This window comes from Halichoeres trimaculatus, unplaced genomic scaffold (assembly GCF_033239565.1).
Source record: "Halichoeres trimaculatus isolate MK-OKI-2021-1 unplaced genomic scaffold, fHalTri1.1 fHalTri1_scaffold_16, whole genome shotgun sequence".
Taxonomy (NCBI): domain Eukaryota; kingdom Metazoa; phylum Chordata; class Actinopteri; order Labriformes; family Labridae; genus Halichoeres; species Halichoeres trimaculatus.
Genome location: NW_027437194.1, coordinates 5,727,138 through 5,743,747, shown reverse-complemented (window position 1 = coordinate 5,743,747; position 16,610 = coordinate 5,727,138). Strand labels below are relative to the sequence as shown.

The following is a 16,610-nucleotide window of genomic DNA, read 5'->3' as shown; positions in this document are numbered from 1 at the left end:
AGAATCACACACTTCCTGTCTCCTCCAGGTGAGATGGTGCGTCAGGCTCGTATCCTTGCTCAGGCCACTTCTGATCTAGTCAACGCCATCAAGATGGACGCTGAGGCGGAGTCAGACCTGGAGAACTCTCGTAAACTGCTGTCAGCTGCCAAACTGCTGGCTGACGCCACCGCCAAGATGGTGGAGGCTGCGAAGGTCGGTGACACACAACACTGTTCTTTTATCATTATCACAGATTCGCAAGTGTTTTTTAAGTTAAATTTTCACATTTGTGTGTGTGTGTGTGTGTGTGTGTTCAGGGAGCAGCAGCGAACCCTGACAGTGAGGAGCAGCAGCAGAAGCTCAGGGAAGCAGCAGAAGGTCTCCGCATGGCAACAAACGCAGCCGCACAGAACGCCATCAAGAAGCGACTCGTCAACAAGCTGGAGGTAAGAGGATGTTTGAAGTCTTCAGGGAGTTTAAGTTGTGTTGATCAGAGGAAGGAGCTCCACAGGTAGACTCTGAAAGAAAGGAACAGTGCCCTCTAGTGGACAAAGAGGTGAATGTTCACCGTCTCTGCTCGATTATAATCAGCTAACATTTGTGTGTGTGTATTTTTTTCTCCTATCAGAACGCAGCCAAACAGGCGGCGGCAGCAGCGACTCAGACGATTGCTGCAGCTCAACACGCCGCTTCATCCAACAAGAACCAGGCAGCTCAGCAACAACTGGTCCAGAGCTGCAAGGTAACAAACACTATTAATGCACAGTGTTGGGAAAATTATTAAAAAAAAATATAAGTTGTAGTCATTTGTTGCTTTAAAAAAAAAAACATATTTGAATGAGTAAATTACTGCGTTATAAATGTAATTAGTCACCAGTGGAAAAAAAAAAATGCGTTAAAATATAATAAATAATTATCATAACTAGTAGTTTTTTTGAATTTATGAAATTGTTCATGTGATTACTTTTTTTTTATTTGTAATAAATTTTCAAAAAATTTGAAAAACCGAAATTTGAAAAATTTGCACAACTTTCAAAAATTTCTGTAATTTAAAAATTTGAAAAAATTTGAAACAAAAAAATGGAAATTTCAAAAATTTGCAAGAGTTCAAATAAATTTAGGATTTTAAATATTTGCACATTTAAAAAGAATTGGAAATTTATTTTTTTCTTGATATTTCCAAATGATTTTTGAAATTAAAAAAAAAATCCCCAATTTAAAAAAAAAAAGAACTTTCAAAAATTTTGAAAAATTCTAATTTCATAAAATTTGCAAAATATTTAAAAAAAATAAATTTTATTAATTTGAAAAAATTTAAAGTTTTTGAAAGCAAACTTAAATTTGATTACATAATATCGCTTTACTCATCTGTTTTTTGTTTTTTGCTAATGTACTGCCAAATATCAGTAATATCCTCTTTAAGAAAAATGAAAATTCCTTTTTTCACTTATATTTTTTAAAGCTACTAGGAGCCACTGCAAAGGAGTCAAAGAGTCGTATGAGGCTCCAGAGCCACATGTTGTAGACCCTTGACCTAGACCACTCTTTACCTGACTTGTAATTTCTCCTGATTAACCCCTTCTTTAAGTGTAGTCCAGTCATCTTTAATATTTTTTCAAGTCAAAACAAGTCGGCATCAAGTTGGTTTGATCCAAGGTTGCTGCATGAGATCCTCTCTGACTGCAGGTTACACAGACACACACAGGTAGCTGTGAGATATTTGTCACTCAGAAGTTTACTTCAGCATCAGCTCTTTGTTAAAGACGAGCTGAATGAGCCAGGTCGGATACATAGTAACACTCCACATTTCACTGCAGGTAAAAACAGTGTCAGTTGAAACAGTAATTAATAAGATTACCCGTTACTGGAAAAAGTAAAAGTATTCCTAACACTGTCAATGAACATGACGTGTAGTGTAAGAAAGCTTTGGGTGAACCTGTCTTTGTTTATCTCTGAAAACATGAATACAATAGAGCAGACATGAACTGTTTATACCTGTAAGAACGAACATAAATGTTAAATACCTGTTCTTTGTGTGTTCTAACACCAGGTGGTAGCAGAGCAGATCCCTCAGCTGGTTCAGGGGGTCAGAGGAAGTCAGTCGCAGCCTGACAGTCCCAGCGCTCAGCTTGCTCTCATCAGCGCCTCACAAAACTTCCTGCAGGTAAACACACTCACACACACACACAAACTAACAGTGATGGTTGCAATCACAGACAGGTGTCCGAGTGTTAAGGCTGTAACCAATTTTCTAAGAAGTCTACACTCCCTCTCTCCCACTATGCTCTGCTTCTGAAAGACACCTGGTGCTCCCAGCCCAGAGCGGCTCCAAATCTCTAGCCAGACTCTTCTCCTCTGTTGTTCCCAAATGGTGGAATAAATTACCTAACTCTATATGATCCACAGAGTCCCTTTCTACTTTAAGAGATGTCTTCAATACACCTGATGTCTCCGCTTTAACCAGGTCTTAAAACCTCAGACAGTGGAAGACGGCAAAACGCTGTCAGTTATCAACAAGTAGAAGCTGCAAACTCATTATCCTGCAGTATATACACACACACACCAGCACAGGGAAACCAGGTCTGAACATCCCACTTTTATGAGTGTAAAACCTTATCTGTAGTGCCCCCTACAGGACAAGACTGGTATGTTTTAGTCTTCAATTTTATCCATCTCCCCCAGCCTCTTCCTGTTTTAAGCCTGTTTTTTTTCTTTTTTTGTTATTGGTGACACAATTAAAGGAAACACAATGGTATAATTCAAAATATATATATTTTTTCCTTTTTTCTTTTTTTTTTCTTAAAAAACACTATAAACATTGTCTCTGCATTTAAAGAATGTCAATAAAAAAACATAAATTAATGTTCACTCAATAAATTACATATATAGTTCTAGATAAAAAAAATAGATAAATAAAAATAAATTTAAAAAATATATAAATATATATAAAAAAAGTAAAATGTTACCCCATACATTTTAAATAAAAATCAGTACCAACAGCTTGTATCTCTCTTCCTCAGCCTGGAGCTAAGATGGTGACGGCGTCCAAGGCCACAGTTCCCACCATCGGTGACCAGGCGTCGGCCATGCAGCTCAGCCAGTGTGCCAAGAACCTGGCCAGCGCTCTGGCTGAACTTCGCACCGCCTCTCAGAAGGTAAACCTACAGGAAGGGCTTACACCAGCTTTAAGTTACTGCGTGTTCGACTGTTGCCTCATCATCACTGTGTGTACGTTGTGTGTTCAGGCTCAGGAGGCGTGCGGCCCGCTGGAAATCGACAACGCTCTGTCCATGGTCAGAGATCTGGAGAAAGACCTGCAGGAGGCCAAAGCTTCAGCTGCAGAGGGAAAACTGAAGCCTCTGCCTGGAGAGACGGTGAGACACACTCACTCACAGACACACACACACACACACACACACACACACACACACACACACACACACACACACACACACACACACACACACACACACACACACAGTAGGACCTGCAGCAGAGTCGTAACTTGTGTGCACAGTGTGTGTTTTAAGTATGATTGACAGGCATTTTCTCCCTTCTATGTGTGTGTGTTAGCTGGAGAAATGCTCACAGGATCTGGGGACCAGCACTAAAGCCGTGAGCTCAGCCATTGCTCAACTGCTGAGTGAGGCCACGCAGGGCAACGAGAACTACACAGGTGAGCCCACCGCCTGATGTCATACACAGATTTACCTGTCGGCTCTCTTTGGTCTCTAAACTCCCGTGTTTCTTCCCTCGTCCCAGGTATGGCGGCTCGGGACGTGGCTCAGGCTCTGAAATCATTGGCATCAGCAGCTCGAGGAGTCGCCGCCACCACAGACGACCCACAGGCTCAATCCGCCATGTTGGACTGTGCACGAGACGTCATGGACAAATCAGCCAATCTGATCGAAGAGACTAAGAGAGCTATCGCCAAACCAGGAGACGCAGAGAGCCAGCAGAGGCTAGCTCAGGTCAGAGACACATACAGAGAAAAACACAGAGACAGTAAAACTCACCTGAAGAAAAGTGTGTTAACGTGTTTTTGTTTACATGTGTGTGCAGGTGGCCAAAGCTGTGTCTCAGGCTCTGAACAGGTGTGTGAACTGCCTGCCTGGTCAGAGAGACGTGGATAACGCCATCAGGACTGTGGGCGAGGCCAGCAAGAGCCTGCTGTCTGATTCAGTGAGTCTGCCTCTGGTGGTCATATTGAAAACTGCAGGGTCATTTGTTCATGGGCAGGGTTCTGCAACCTTTTATTTTAATGGGAGCCGTTTTTCCTCAGCTCACCTGGAGTTATGTTATTCCAGAGCCTAAAATCAACCTTATCTTCACAGTAAAGACTATACAGGGTTTAGGATTTTATACCTAGTTAAGATAGAGTCGATAATTATCTAAATGAGAAGTTTTTTGAGTTTTTGAAATTGTACATGTGATGTCTTAATTTTTTATTTAATTTGCTAGAATTTACAAAAAAAGGGAAATTTCAAAATAAATTTGAATTTTGAAAAAAAATAGAAATTTCAAAAAGTTTGCAAAATTTAAAAAAAATCAAAGATTTAAAAATGTTTCATTTTTTCTTTGAAATAAATACATTTTAAAAATTAAATAAAAAATTGCAAATTAAAAAAAAAAATCAAAATTTGAAAATATTTCTTTTTTCCTTTGAAATAAAAAAGAAATAAAAAAATAGATTATTATTAAAATTAAATTAAAATGAAATTTAAAAAATCTTTGACATCTGAAAAATCTGCAAAATAAAAAAAAAAATTGAAAATATTTAATTTTATTTGAAATTACAAAAACAAAAAAACCCTTAAATTTAAAAACAAGTGAAATTGTTTGAATTGCAAATACTTCAATTTTTTTGGTAGAACACTTGAATTTTTTAACATATAATGATAATATAATTGTTGTTTGTTTATGTCTTGCCACATATCAGACATGCATATTAAGCCGACATTTTGGCATTTAAATTAACATCCTGAAGTAAATCACCCGTCAGCTCTGCTTTCTGTCTTATGACCACTGTCCTCTTCCTTTCTGTAGTTCCCGTCCAGTGGGCGGAGCTTCCAAGAGGTTCAGGCTCAGCTGAACGAAGTGGCAGCCGGTCTGAACCAATCCGCTAATGAGGTGGTCCAGTCTTCCAGAGGGACAACCCAGGACCTGGCTCGAGCCACCAGCAAGTTTGGACACGACTTCAGCAACTTCCTGGAAGCCGGGAAAGACATGGCAGGAACTTCACAGGTGAGGAGGTTAACTTACACCTTAGTGATGAGAAAATCAAACATTGGTTGGGGACTATTTTCAGTGGTGGAAGAATGTGCTGGTCTGTGGTGCAGATACTTTGACTTCCTCTTCTAAAACTTGTCTAACCGTCCCCTCCTTGTCTCTTGCAGTCCAAAGAGGACCAGACTCAGGTGGTCTCGAACCTGAAGACCATCTCCATGTCCTCCAGCAAACTGCTGCTGGCTGCTAAAGCTCTGTCCACTGACCCGTCCTCTCCAAACCTCAAGAACCAGCTCGCCTCTGCTGCCAGGTAGGATGTGTTACTGAGGGGATGTTTCCACGACAACGGTTTTAGGGTGAAACGCACAAGTATCGTTGTGTTTTGGCCTCTTGTTTACACAAAAACACACACAGCTTTTGAGAACAGGCTCCCTATTTGTCCATCTGTCTGTCTGTCTCTTAAACATCTGTCTGTCTTTTTCTCTCAGAGCGGTGACGGACAGCATCAATCAGCTGATCACCATGTGCACTCAGCAGGCGCCGGGTCAGAAGGAGTGCGACAACGCTCTCAGGGAGCTCGAGGTACACACACATCATTAATCTTTGAAATCTGGGATTGATAATTTAAGAGAGGTGTGTGTTTTGGTGTTGTAACTGTGTGGTGTGTTTGTGTTGGGTGTAGTCAGTGAAGGGGATGCTGGAGAACCCGACGGAGGCGTTGAATGAGATGTCGTACTTCGACTGCATCGACAGCGTGATGGAGAACTCAAAGGTAAACACACGCTCTAGCTGATGGCGTTGGAGGTTCGGTTATGTTTCTGTCTCACACTCTTTCTCACCTCTCACCTGTCGCCCTCAGGTGCTGGGTGAGTCCATGGCAGGTATTTCCCATCATGCAAAGAACTCCAACCTGCCTGAGTTTGGAGACTCGGTGAGCGGAGGATCGAAGGCTCTGTGTGGTCTGACTGAAGCTGCAGCTCAGGTGAGGATCACCTGTGAGCCCCTATGTGGTCATCATTGGTTGATGAGACTCCTTTAACCCTGATCCTTGTCTGCAGGCGGCCTACCTGGTGGGCGTGTCCGACCCTAACAGCTCAGCAGGTCAGAAGGGTCTGGTGGACCCGGCTCAGTTTGCCCGGGCTAACCAGTCCATCCAGATGGCCTGTCAGAACCTGGTGGACCCAGCCTGCACCCAGTCCCAGGTACCTGCCCTGACTCACCTAAGACGACATCATCATAATCATCATCACCTGTGTGTGCACTGATGTGTGTGTTTGTGTGTGTTCAGGTGCTCTCTGCTGCCACCATCGTTGCCAAACACACATCAGCTCTGTGCAACGCCTGCCGCCTCGCCTCCTCGAAAACGTCAAACCCTGTCGCTAAGAGACAGTTCGTGCAGTCCGCCAAGGAGGTCGCCAACACCACCGCCAACCTGGTCAAGTCCATCAAGGTGAGACAGAGTCAGATCACACCACACAGGATGGAAATACCCCAATATGAGCGGTTTGATGAGTGAAATGTATCATGTGTGTCCAGGCCCTGGACGGAGCGTTTAACCAGGAGAACAGGGAGAAGTGTCGAGCAGCGACCGGTCCTCTCATCGAAGCCGTTGATAATCTGACCGCCTTCGCTTCCAACCCCGAGTTCGCCAGCATCCCGGCTCAGATCAGCCCAGAGGTCAGTTACACCTGGAGGTTTTACCTGTTCACAGTTCCCTGTCTGCTCATCATTCTTCATCTTCATCTTTCTTCTTCCTCAGGGTCACGCTGCCATGGAGCCCATCACCATGGCAGCAAAGATGATGCTGGAGAGCTCCACCGGTCTGATCCAGACTGCACGCTCGCTTGCTGTCAACCCTAAAGACCCGCCCAAGTGGTCGGTGCTTGCCGGACACTCCAGGACTGTCTCTGACTCCATCAAGAAGCTGATCACCAACATGAGGTACTGATACTGAAACCACAAACCACCTCTACACCAGATCCTTACACTGCAGGTGGATTCAAACCCAGTCAGGGTGAAGTTTGGGCCTGGGTTGAATAAAAACAGCTCCTGGATTGAAAACAAAGACGAATTCATCACATCACATGACCATTTACCATTGTACGTAGATATGGCAGCATGGTACCACTTATGGTACCACTCCCATAAGTGGAACCATACAAGGTATTGGCTTGAAATTCCCTCAGATGACAGAGTGTCCCCTGCATAACAAAAGTTATTGCAGATTTTGTTATTTCGTAAAACGGTTTTTGAATGACAAGCCCTCAAAGTCGGTGAACCCCAGAAAAGCGCTCTCAGCTCCCTCCTTTACAATCAATGGGAGAACATGGATCAGCTCCACACAAGCTGCCACATTTGGGCCTCTACACAGAAAAGTAAAAGTTGTACAGCTTTAAAAATGACATGGATGGATTCCTGACAAAATTTCCTACGAAAATGTCATATTTTTACACAGATTTGGGCCAAATTGTGGCATCTATGAGGAGTTGTTTCCAAAATTTTTGTGAATTTTACTCCCCTCTGTGCAGCAGTTGGTGATGATGTCACACACTCATTAGAAGCTCAGTGCAGCTGGTCATGTGACTCACTGAAGGAGGGGAAATGCTATGTTTTTCAAACACATTATTATACCTCCCGACATATTTTACACTCCCTAACAAAAATACACAAGAACGGCAGCTGCCAATTATCGTTAAATGCAACATAAAGCCTTGTTTTTAACATCTTATAACTAGTGAAAACAAAACTTTTCAGAAAAAAAGAGGATTTGAATACAAGGCAGCCAAATGATATCTTCAAATCAACAGATGTGAGAAACATTTTTTCCAGGTGTATTAATTTTTTAAAGTTAGACCTCAGCCCATCTGGAATGACTGGGGAGATGGATTTTTTGACATATACTGCAGCCAGCCACCAGGGGGAGCACAGTGTGAAAGAGCAAAAACTTTGTCCTTGAATCTTTTCTCGGCTTTGTTGCTTCAAGTATAAGATTTCACTGCAAAAAAAAGGAAATCCAAGCAAGTGTTAATGTCTTGGTTTAGTAAAAATGGCCATGAGACTTAATATGAGTCACATGATTCTGACACGTCTTACTTTAAAGGTCCCATATTCTGCTCCTTTCTACTTTTCTTCTAGTTTAATCTGGATCATTGATGTCTTCATGAAATGGTAGTAACATGTTTTGGTCCAAAAAGCCAATAAATCAAGCACAGCAGCATTGTTTCCAGGCTCTCATAGCCCCTCTGTTCAGAACGCTCTGATTTAGTGGGCGTGGCCTTCATATGTAAATGAGCCACCGCTGATACCGCCCCGCTCTTCAGCGTCACTGAGAGCGGTGCCACGAGCTCCGAGTGCACAATGTTTAGAAAACAGTGAAGCTCGTTTACCGTAACATTACAGGCTAAAACAACAGGCTAACCGCAGCCAAAGTTAGCATCCTGAAGCTAACACAGAGACAGGGGGGATACTGAGGAAAAGCTCGTACATCTGCTTACAAATACTCACATTTCCAGGGTCCCAGGTTTGTTGGAGGATGGTTGGTAATGCGCCTGGATTCAGGACCAGTCTATTGGCTAGCCCTCTGTTGTACTGTCCAAAGTTGGAAAAGCAGTCGGCCGTGAAGTGACTAGCACACACATGCACAGTTTTACTGAGTGTAGCTGGCACGTTTCCCTCATAAATGAACTCTAGACACTTAGTCTGTCTTCTTCTGAGATGGGAAGCTTGTGGATGGAACTATGTGGCTGTTTACAGCCAAAAACAGAGCAGTGATGGCTCTTCAACTTTGGCATTCTCCTTCCCGCTGCTGGTTTTGTCATTAAATATCACATTTTGTGGCTGGGAGGAAAGCCAAAGACCCACAAATTTCACTAAAAGACTTAAAGTGATTTTTGCATAATATGGGACCTTTAAAATTAAGTAAAAGGAAGATCAGATAAATGATCCTACTCCCAGAGTCCCTCATTTCTTCAACATGGATGTTGTGTGTGTGTTCACAGAGAGAAAGCTCCTGGTCAGAGAGAATGTGACGATGCTATCGAGGTGTTGAACGGCTGCATCAGAGAGGTCGACCAGGCTTCACTGGCTGCTATCAGCCAGCAGCTCACACCCCGAGAGGACATCTCTATGGAGGTAAACACACACACACACACACACACATATGTTACCCTCTGTAGAGGTCAAAGGTCGGCTGTTTCCTGTGTCTTTTATAATAAATCTTGTTTCTGTCTCAGACACTTCATGAGCAAATGGCGGCGTCCGTCCACGAGATCAGTAACCTCATCGATCCGGTTGCCGTGGCAGCTCGATCAGAGGCCTCCCAGCTTGGACACAAGGTACACACACACACACACACACACACACACATGCTCACAAACACTGGCTCAGACTGGTTTAACATGTCTGATGTAAACTGTGTCCGTCTCCTTCGTCCAGGTGTCTCAGATGGTTAGTTACTTTGAGCCCCTCATCATGGCGGCCATTGGCACGGCGTCAAAGATCCTGAGCAGCCAACAGCAGATGGCGGTCTTGGACCAGACTAAGACCCTGACAGAGTCTGCCCTGCAGATGCTGTACACTGCCAAGGAGGCCGGAGGAAACCCTAAGGTGGGTGGAGGCGTTCAGCGAAGAGACCTTGGAGTTGAAGTAGTTTTGATTTGTTGTAGTAATGTTTTTGTGTGTGTGGGTGTGTGTGTGTGTGTGTGTGTGTGTGTGTGTGTGTAGGCTGCTCACATGCAGGAGGCTCTGGAGGAGTCAGTGCAGATGATGAAGGAGGCCGTGGACGATCTTGGGGCCACGCTGGCTGAAGCAGCGAGCGCAGCAGGGGCCGTGGGAGGCATGGTGGACTCCATCAATGACGCCATCAACAAGATGGAGGACTCTCCTACTATGGAGCCTGAGGGCACCTTCGTGGACTACCAGACCACCATGGTGAAGACGGCCAAAGCCATCGCTGTCACCGTGCAGGAGATGGTGAGACATGGTTGGAAGATGATGAAAACACAAACAAAAAACCCAAAAAGTCAAAGTTTTTAAAAGTCGAACATCAAACGGTGTCTTTATGCTGCAGCCAATCAGAGCACAGGAGCCTTGATTTGAAATAAAGAGGAGTTTTGTGTGTCTCAGGTGACCAAGTCGAACACAAACCCCGATGACCTCGGAGGATTAGCCAACCAGCTGACCAACGAGTTTGGAAATCTTGCAGATGAGGCTAAATACGCAGCCATAACAGCAGAAAACGATGAGGTGAGGACCCTGGATCCTACGCTATCATGCTAATGCTGCCTGCGGTGCCTCTGTTGTGTAATAATCTGTGTGTTTGTGTGGGTGCCCTGGATCAGATTGGCTCCCACATCAAGAAGCAGGTGGGCGAGCTGGGATTCAGCTGCACTGGTTTGGTGACCAAAGCTGGAGCTCTGCAGTGCAGCCCCAACGACTCATTCACCAAGAAGGAGCTGATCGAGAGCGCCCGCAAAGTGTCCGAGAAGGTAAACAATCATCATCGCACTGCTTCTTTTATTCATACACACACAAAAGCTCCTCTAATAAGTCTGAAAAAGTAGCTGCTTTAGGTGATAACAGCCTGCTGCTCTCTCTGCAGGTGTCCCATGTGTTAGCGTCCCTGCAAGCCGGTAACCGTGGTACCCAGGCCTGCATCACTGCCGCCAGCGCCGTGTCCGGAATCATCGCCGACCTCGACACCACCATCATGTTCGCCACAGCTGGAACTCTGAACAGAGAGAACGCAGAGACATTCGCCGACCACAGGTAACACACACACACACACACATACACACACAACATAACAGAGACTGCTTCACTCTGGAAACTTCCTCACCATCCTGTGTGTGTGTTTAGAGAGCTGATCCTGAAGACGGCCAAAGCTCTGGTGGAGGACACCAAGCTGCTGGTTTCTGGAGCCGGAGCCAGTCAGGAGAAGTTGGCTCAGGCTGCGCAGTCCTCCGTCTGCACCATCACCAAACTGGCTGACGTGGTCAAACTGGGAGCTGCCAGTCTGGGATCAGAAGACCCAGAGACCCAGGTACAAACTCTCTTAGTCTCATGGTGTTAACTGAAAAAGTCTCTGGATTTAAAGTGAGGTCTGTGTCAAATAGGGCTGGGGGGATTTCCTCCACCTCAAGGAATCGTTTAATTTTAAAATGTCTTTTAAGACTTAATATTAGCCACATTCAGTTGACTAGTCCAGAAAAATGTCTTATTTCAAGTTATCTAAAGACAAAATTGAGGTCTAAATTACTTGTATCAAGTAAAAAAATTTGCCAATGGAAAGAGAGAAAAGTTACTTGTATTAAAACATTATTCTTCTCATTTCATTGGCAGATTTTTTTTACTTGTTAAAACCAATTCATACCTCTTTGTTGTCTTTAAACAACTTGAAACAAGACATTTTTCTGGACTGGTCAGTTAAATGTGGCGCATATCAAGGGTAATTAGACATTTTTTACCTAAAATAAAACAAAAACACTTGATAACATTCCAGTTTTTGCAGTGAAAAGCAACTAGTGACAAATCTAGCATTTTTTCTTTTGGAGTCTGGAGACTGACGTGAAACATGCATTGATGTAAATCAACAGCTGCTTCTCAATGCGTCGTGCATGTTTAGCACCTCCTCTATCCAAAATCTCTCACTTACACTGCAAAAAACAAAATTTTATCAAGTGTTTTTGTCTCATTCTAAGTAAAAATTGTCTTGTTATACTTGATATGAGCCACATTCAACTGATCAGTCCAGAAAAATGTCTTGTTTCAAGTTATTTAAAGACAAAATTGAGGTCTGAATTGCTTGTAACAAGTAAAACAAATCTGTCAATGGAACAAGAAAAAATTGGTTAAATCTAGATCAATGTCTAAGTACAAGTAACTTTTCCCTTGTTCCATTGTTAGATTTTTTTAATTTGTTAAAAGCAATCAAACCTTGTTTTTCTCTTTAAATTACTTGAAACAAAACATTTTTCTTGACTGGTTAGGTGAATGTGGCTCATACCAAGTCTAAAAAGACATTTTCTACTGAAATAAGACAAAAACATTTGATAAGATTTCAGTGTTTTGCAGTGCACAAACCATCTCACTGATGTCATTTTAAACAATAGCTGGGGTGTTAGAGGGCTGTGTGGGACCAAAACGACTTAGCATGAGCCTGGAAGTCACTGAAGTCGTAGCAGAGCTTTCTGTGTCGGCAGGTAGAATATGGCACAGCTTGGATGGCCAGCGTGACTGCACAGGAGACTGCGTATGAATGAAAAGTGGAGGAGGATTGATATTGATGTTTTAACATTAAAAAAAGAGTCAAAGTTATTTGTAGTTCTTAACACATTAACAGCATGTTATCACACACTTTCTGTCTCTCCTGCAATGTTAATCCTCTCTCCTTCAGCGTCCTGCAAATTACTTGTTATATAAATTAGGCGGTTACGTCATTTAGCAACTTATCTAATATGTAACACAGAGCTGTAGAGTGAAGAAGATGAAAAACAAAATCACAATAAAGCTAAATTGTGTCAAATTTAGCTCACAGGTCAATGATGGACAAAGATATCTAGTAGCACTGAAGCCTAATGTGCTCCAATACAGCAGGGATCTTCATTTTAGTCTGAACACTGCAAAGACTCAAAATCTTGTCAAGAATGTCTTATTTCTAGTTAAAATGTCTCACATCCTTTCAGATTGCATTGAACTTAAAATATATAACCTCAAGTCACTTGTTTTTCCACTTGTATGAAACAGATTTTCTTGTGAAAAATTACTGCTCTTTAACTAAACAAAAGTTTGTCTTATCCGATTACTCGATTAATCGATGGAATTTTCAGATTGCACATTGCAGATTGTTAGATTGCACTGAATGTAAAATATATCACCTAAAGCTATTTGTTTTTCCACTTGTTTGTAACAAATTTTAATTTAAAAATAATGACTCTCTAACTGAACAAAAATGTGTTTTATCCGATTACTTAATTAATCTGTGAAATTTGCAGATTGCATTGAACTTAAAATATATCACCTAAAGTTACTTATTTCCCACTTGTTTGTAAAAAATTTTGATTTAAAAAATAATTGCTCTCTAACTAAACAAATTTGTTTTATCCGATTACTCGATTAATTGATTAATCAATACAATTTTCAGTAGAATAATTGAATACTAAGATATTCAATAGCTGCAGCCCTTGTTTTTGTGTCATTATGTTTCACCTGAGTTTGAGGTTATGAAGAGATAAATTTACGCAAGGTTAACTTGGATCATCAAACACGCTTTTATAAAAACCTTCTATGAAGCCTGAAGTCCTGACTCTGTTTGTAGGTGGTTCTGATCAATGCCGTGAAGGACGTGGCCAAAGCTCTCGGGAACCTGATCAGCACCACCAAGGCTGCTGCAGGGAAACCCCACGATGATCCCAGCATGCTGCAGCTCAAGAACTCTGCAAAGGTAAAGACGAGTTAATGTGAGCGTGGATCAAACACTTCAGTCGGAGCGTGCTCACACACGGTTCTGCTGAGTTTGCTTGGCTTAATGTGAAAGCTTCCACAGCTGATTGGCTGACACTGTCATGTGATCATCAGGTGATGGTGACCAACGTGACGTCTCTCCTGAAGACCGTGAAGGCAGTGGAGGACGAAGCCACGAAGGGAACCAGAGCTCTGGAGTCCACCATCGAGCACATCAAGCAGGAGCTGACTGTGAGTGACATCACTGCTGACATCACCACCTCAACCTGAAGCATGAACTCACCTGACCCTCTCTGTCCCTTGTTCTCAGGTGTTCAGCAGCTCCGAACCTCCCGCAAAGACGACCACACCAGAGGAGTTCATCCGCATGACCAAAGGCATCACCATGGCAACTGCGAAAGCGGTGGCTGCTGGGAACTCCTGTCGTCAGGAGGACATCATCGCCACGGCTAACCTGAGCCGCAGAGCCATCGCTGACATGCTGCACTCCTGCAAGGTGAGCACAGGAACAGCTTGATGTTTAACCTGAACGTATCACAGACTGAGGTGCTGCAGGCAGAGACGTTACCTGTCGGGTGAGCAGGTGTAGGGATGGGAACCTTTCAATCAACGGTACCAATTTTTGGTACTTTTGTGTATTTATGTGGTAATAAATATACATTTGTTTCATAACAAAATCTCAGTTTTTCAGTTTAACATATTTCAATATGTAACCTTGCAATGATGTGTTCATGACCAGCATGGAAAATTGCCTACTCTTCCACTCCCACATGATGCATTTAGGTACCTAAACATGGTACCATTTGATTTTATGTGAATCAGTACTCGGTACTACAGACAAAATCCAGTCAGTACCTAAAAAAAGTACCTAATTTGGTACCCATCCTTAAGCAGGAGTGAACAGACTTCAGTATTTCAAAGTTTGTTTATCTATGAAACTCTAAAATCTGATTTGACTGAAGCAGAAATCACTGAATTGTTTTGAATCTGTTTCTCTAGCTGTGTTTCCATTACACCTTTTCTCATAACAAAAGAGATATTTCAGAAGTTTCTTTAACGTACAGTTGCGTCCTGTGAGTGCTTCCATTACGACCAGAACTGCGCACAACTTAAGTTAAATAATACATAACGTCCATCCAGATGCTGATGATACCAATTCGTTAACATCAGTGTTTTTATTCACTGAGGAAACTGTTGGCTGTGATCACGCCAACTCAAAACAGGCAGGAAAAAAACATTAAATTAATATCATTATCTCCAACTCACCTACTATCCCACACACACACACACACACACACACACACACACACACACACACACACACACACACACACACAAACTCAAACTCCCTTCCCTCCCGCTGCACTGTAACTCTGACCCACTCCCAGCCTTTCTGGTGCCTTCACCACTGATGGTCAAAAACATAAAATATCTGCACTGAACATGTAACCAAAAGCAAAGCTGTTACAAAATCAATGCCAGAGTCTGTTTGTGTGGCAGCGGAGGTGCGTTGTTATGACAACGTGACATGTTTTTGTGAAAAAAAAGGTGTTTCTAGTGCACTTTTTCCATAAACTTCAGTACTGAAACTTCTGAAAAATCACCTCATGAGAGCGTAAAAACTTTATTCAAATTTGAGAGCTTTTTCCAAATATAAGTTTATTTTAGTTTAGTTGTCTTTATATCATTCTTGATAACATAAAAAAATTAGTTAAATACGAAACAAAGTAAATCTGAAAATAAATGAAAGCACCAGAAAAGAAAAAGTCTTATGGTATTTGCCCCTAAACTCACACGATGATTAAATAAACACTTAATTAGACATCTAAAAATAAGGCTAGCATGCCTTTAGCTTTAAAAAAAATTAAAACTAAAATAAAAGTTATAAAAATAAAGATATTTTTTCCCTTTTTTTACAGAATGAGGATAAGCAAAGCAACCCTTAATTGTAAAAATTACAAGTGTAAACTTAAGTGCAAAATTACATCAAAAATACAAAAACAACAAAAGAAAAACTTTCTTGATATAAATGTTAATTGTATTATTATTTTGCCCTTTTATTTAGTTTATTTTAATTTTTGTTTTTATTTTTACTATTGTTTTTATTTTTATTTTTATTTTTTTGTTTATTTTTTCCATTTTAGGTGCAAGGTTCAGAGTATATTTCATCCTTGTATTTGTTAAATATGTTGTTTTTTATGTGTTTTTGAACAAAATGAATGATTTGATTTCTTTAGAGACACTTCTATCTGTTACACTGCATTCCTTGAGTGTGGTTCTAAAATTAGATTTTTCAAATATTGTGAATCATTTTAAGTTGTAATTAAAATTTTAGTGTTTCCATTATTATTTTAATTGCCACATTTTGGTTTTGCACAATTCTAGGTGTAATGGAAAGGAAGGTCCTGACATGTTGACCTTACACCCGTAAAAAATGTCTCTATGTGTGTGTCTCAGGAAGCTGCGTATCACCCTGAGGTCAATAAAGAGGTTCAGATGAGAGCTCTGCGTTTCGGTAACGAGTGTGCTACAGGATACCTGGGCCTGTTGGAGCACGTGCTGGTGGTAAGACTTCATCATCTGCACACACACACACACACACACACACACACACACACACACCTGGATCTTGATAATATTCACGGTGACGTATCAGAAATTCCTCGCTCCTCTGCTGCTCCTTCCTCCTTGTTTTACAGAGATGAATATATTCTTTATTTTTAATCCTCCATTTTTATTTTCATGTTCAATAACCTCCTCTTCCTCCTCCTCATCTTCCTCATCTTCCTCGCTTTGTCTGCTCTTAAAACTTGATGATCACTGATGTTGGTGCAAGCCGGTGAGTAGGTCACATGACTTACCTGCACAGGTGTGAGACTGCAGTGATTAATGTTAGTTTAGTTATTTTATCATCAGTCTGATTCTGCAGTTTGTGTGTATCT

At 41.9% G+C, this 16,610-nt stretch overlaps 1 protein-coding gene across 2 annotated transcripts in view; it reads left to right on the top strand.

The window, feature by feature from the left end:
* The window catches only part of tln1 (talin 1), a 60,944-nt gene that overhangs the window by 31,882 nt on the left and 12,452 nt on the right, over positions 1–16,610 (top strand). For both annotated transcript variants that reach the window (XM_074689895.1, XM_074689896.1), the window contains 30 exons: positions 29–195; positions 300–428; positions 611–724; positions 2,033–2,146; positions 3,003–3,137; positions 3,228–3,356; positions 3,556–3,658; positions 3,745–3,953; positions 4,045–4,164; positions 5,029–5,226; positions 5,379–5,518; positions 5,697–5,790; positions 5,891–5,980; positions 6,068–6,190; positions 6,267–6,410; positions 6,497–6,658; positions 6,745–6,885; positions 6,968–7,149; positions 9,207–9,339; positions 9,441–9,542; positions 9,643–9,813; positions 9,931–10,179; positions 10,333–10,452; positions 10,548–10,694; positions 10,808–10,974; positions 11,065–11,248; positions 13,523–13,648; positions 13,783–13,899; positions 13,979–14,164; positions 16,126–16,233. In XM_074689895.1, the coding sequence (XP_074545996.1) occupies positions 29–195; positions 300–428; positions 611–724; positions 2,033–2,146; positions 3,003–3,137; positions 3,228–3,356; positions 3,556–3,658; positions 3,745–3,953; positions 4,045–4,164; positions 5,029–5,226; positions 5,379–5,518; positions 5,697–5,790; positions 5,891–5,980; positions 6,068–6,190; positions 6,267–6,410; positions 6,497–6,658; positions 6,745–6,885; positions 6,968–7,149; positions 9,207–9,339; positions 9,441–9,542; positions 9,643–9,813; positions 9,931–10,179; positions 10,333–10,452; positions 10,548–10,694; positions 10,808–10,974; positions 11,065–11,248; positions 13,523–13,648; positions 13,783–13,899; positions 13,979–14,164; positions 16,126–16,233 (4,304 nt within the window). The remainder of the gene's footprint in view (positions 1–28; positions 196–299; positions 429–610; positions 725–2,032; positions 2,147–3,002; positions 3,138–3,227; positions 3,357–3,555; positions 3,659–3,744; positions 3,954–4,044; positions 4,165–5,028; positions 5,227–5,378; positions 5,519–5,696; positions 5,791–5,890; positions 5,981–6,067; positions 6,191–6,266; positions 6,411–6,496; positions 6,659–6,744; positions 6,886–6,967; positions 7,150–9,206; positions 9,340–9,440; positions 9,543–9,642; positions 9,814–9,930; positions 10,180–10,332; positions 10,453–10,547; positions 10,695–10,807; positions 10,975–11,064; positions 11,249–13,522; positions 13,649–13,782; positions 13,900–13,978; positions 14,165–16,125; positions 16,234–16,610) is intronic.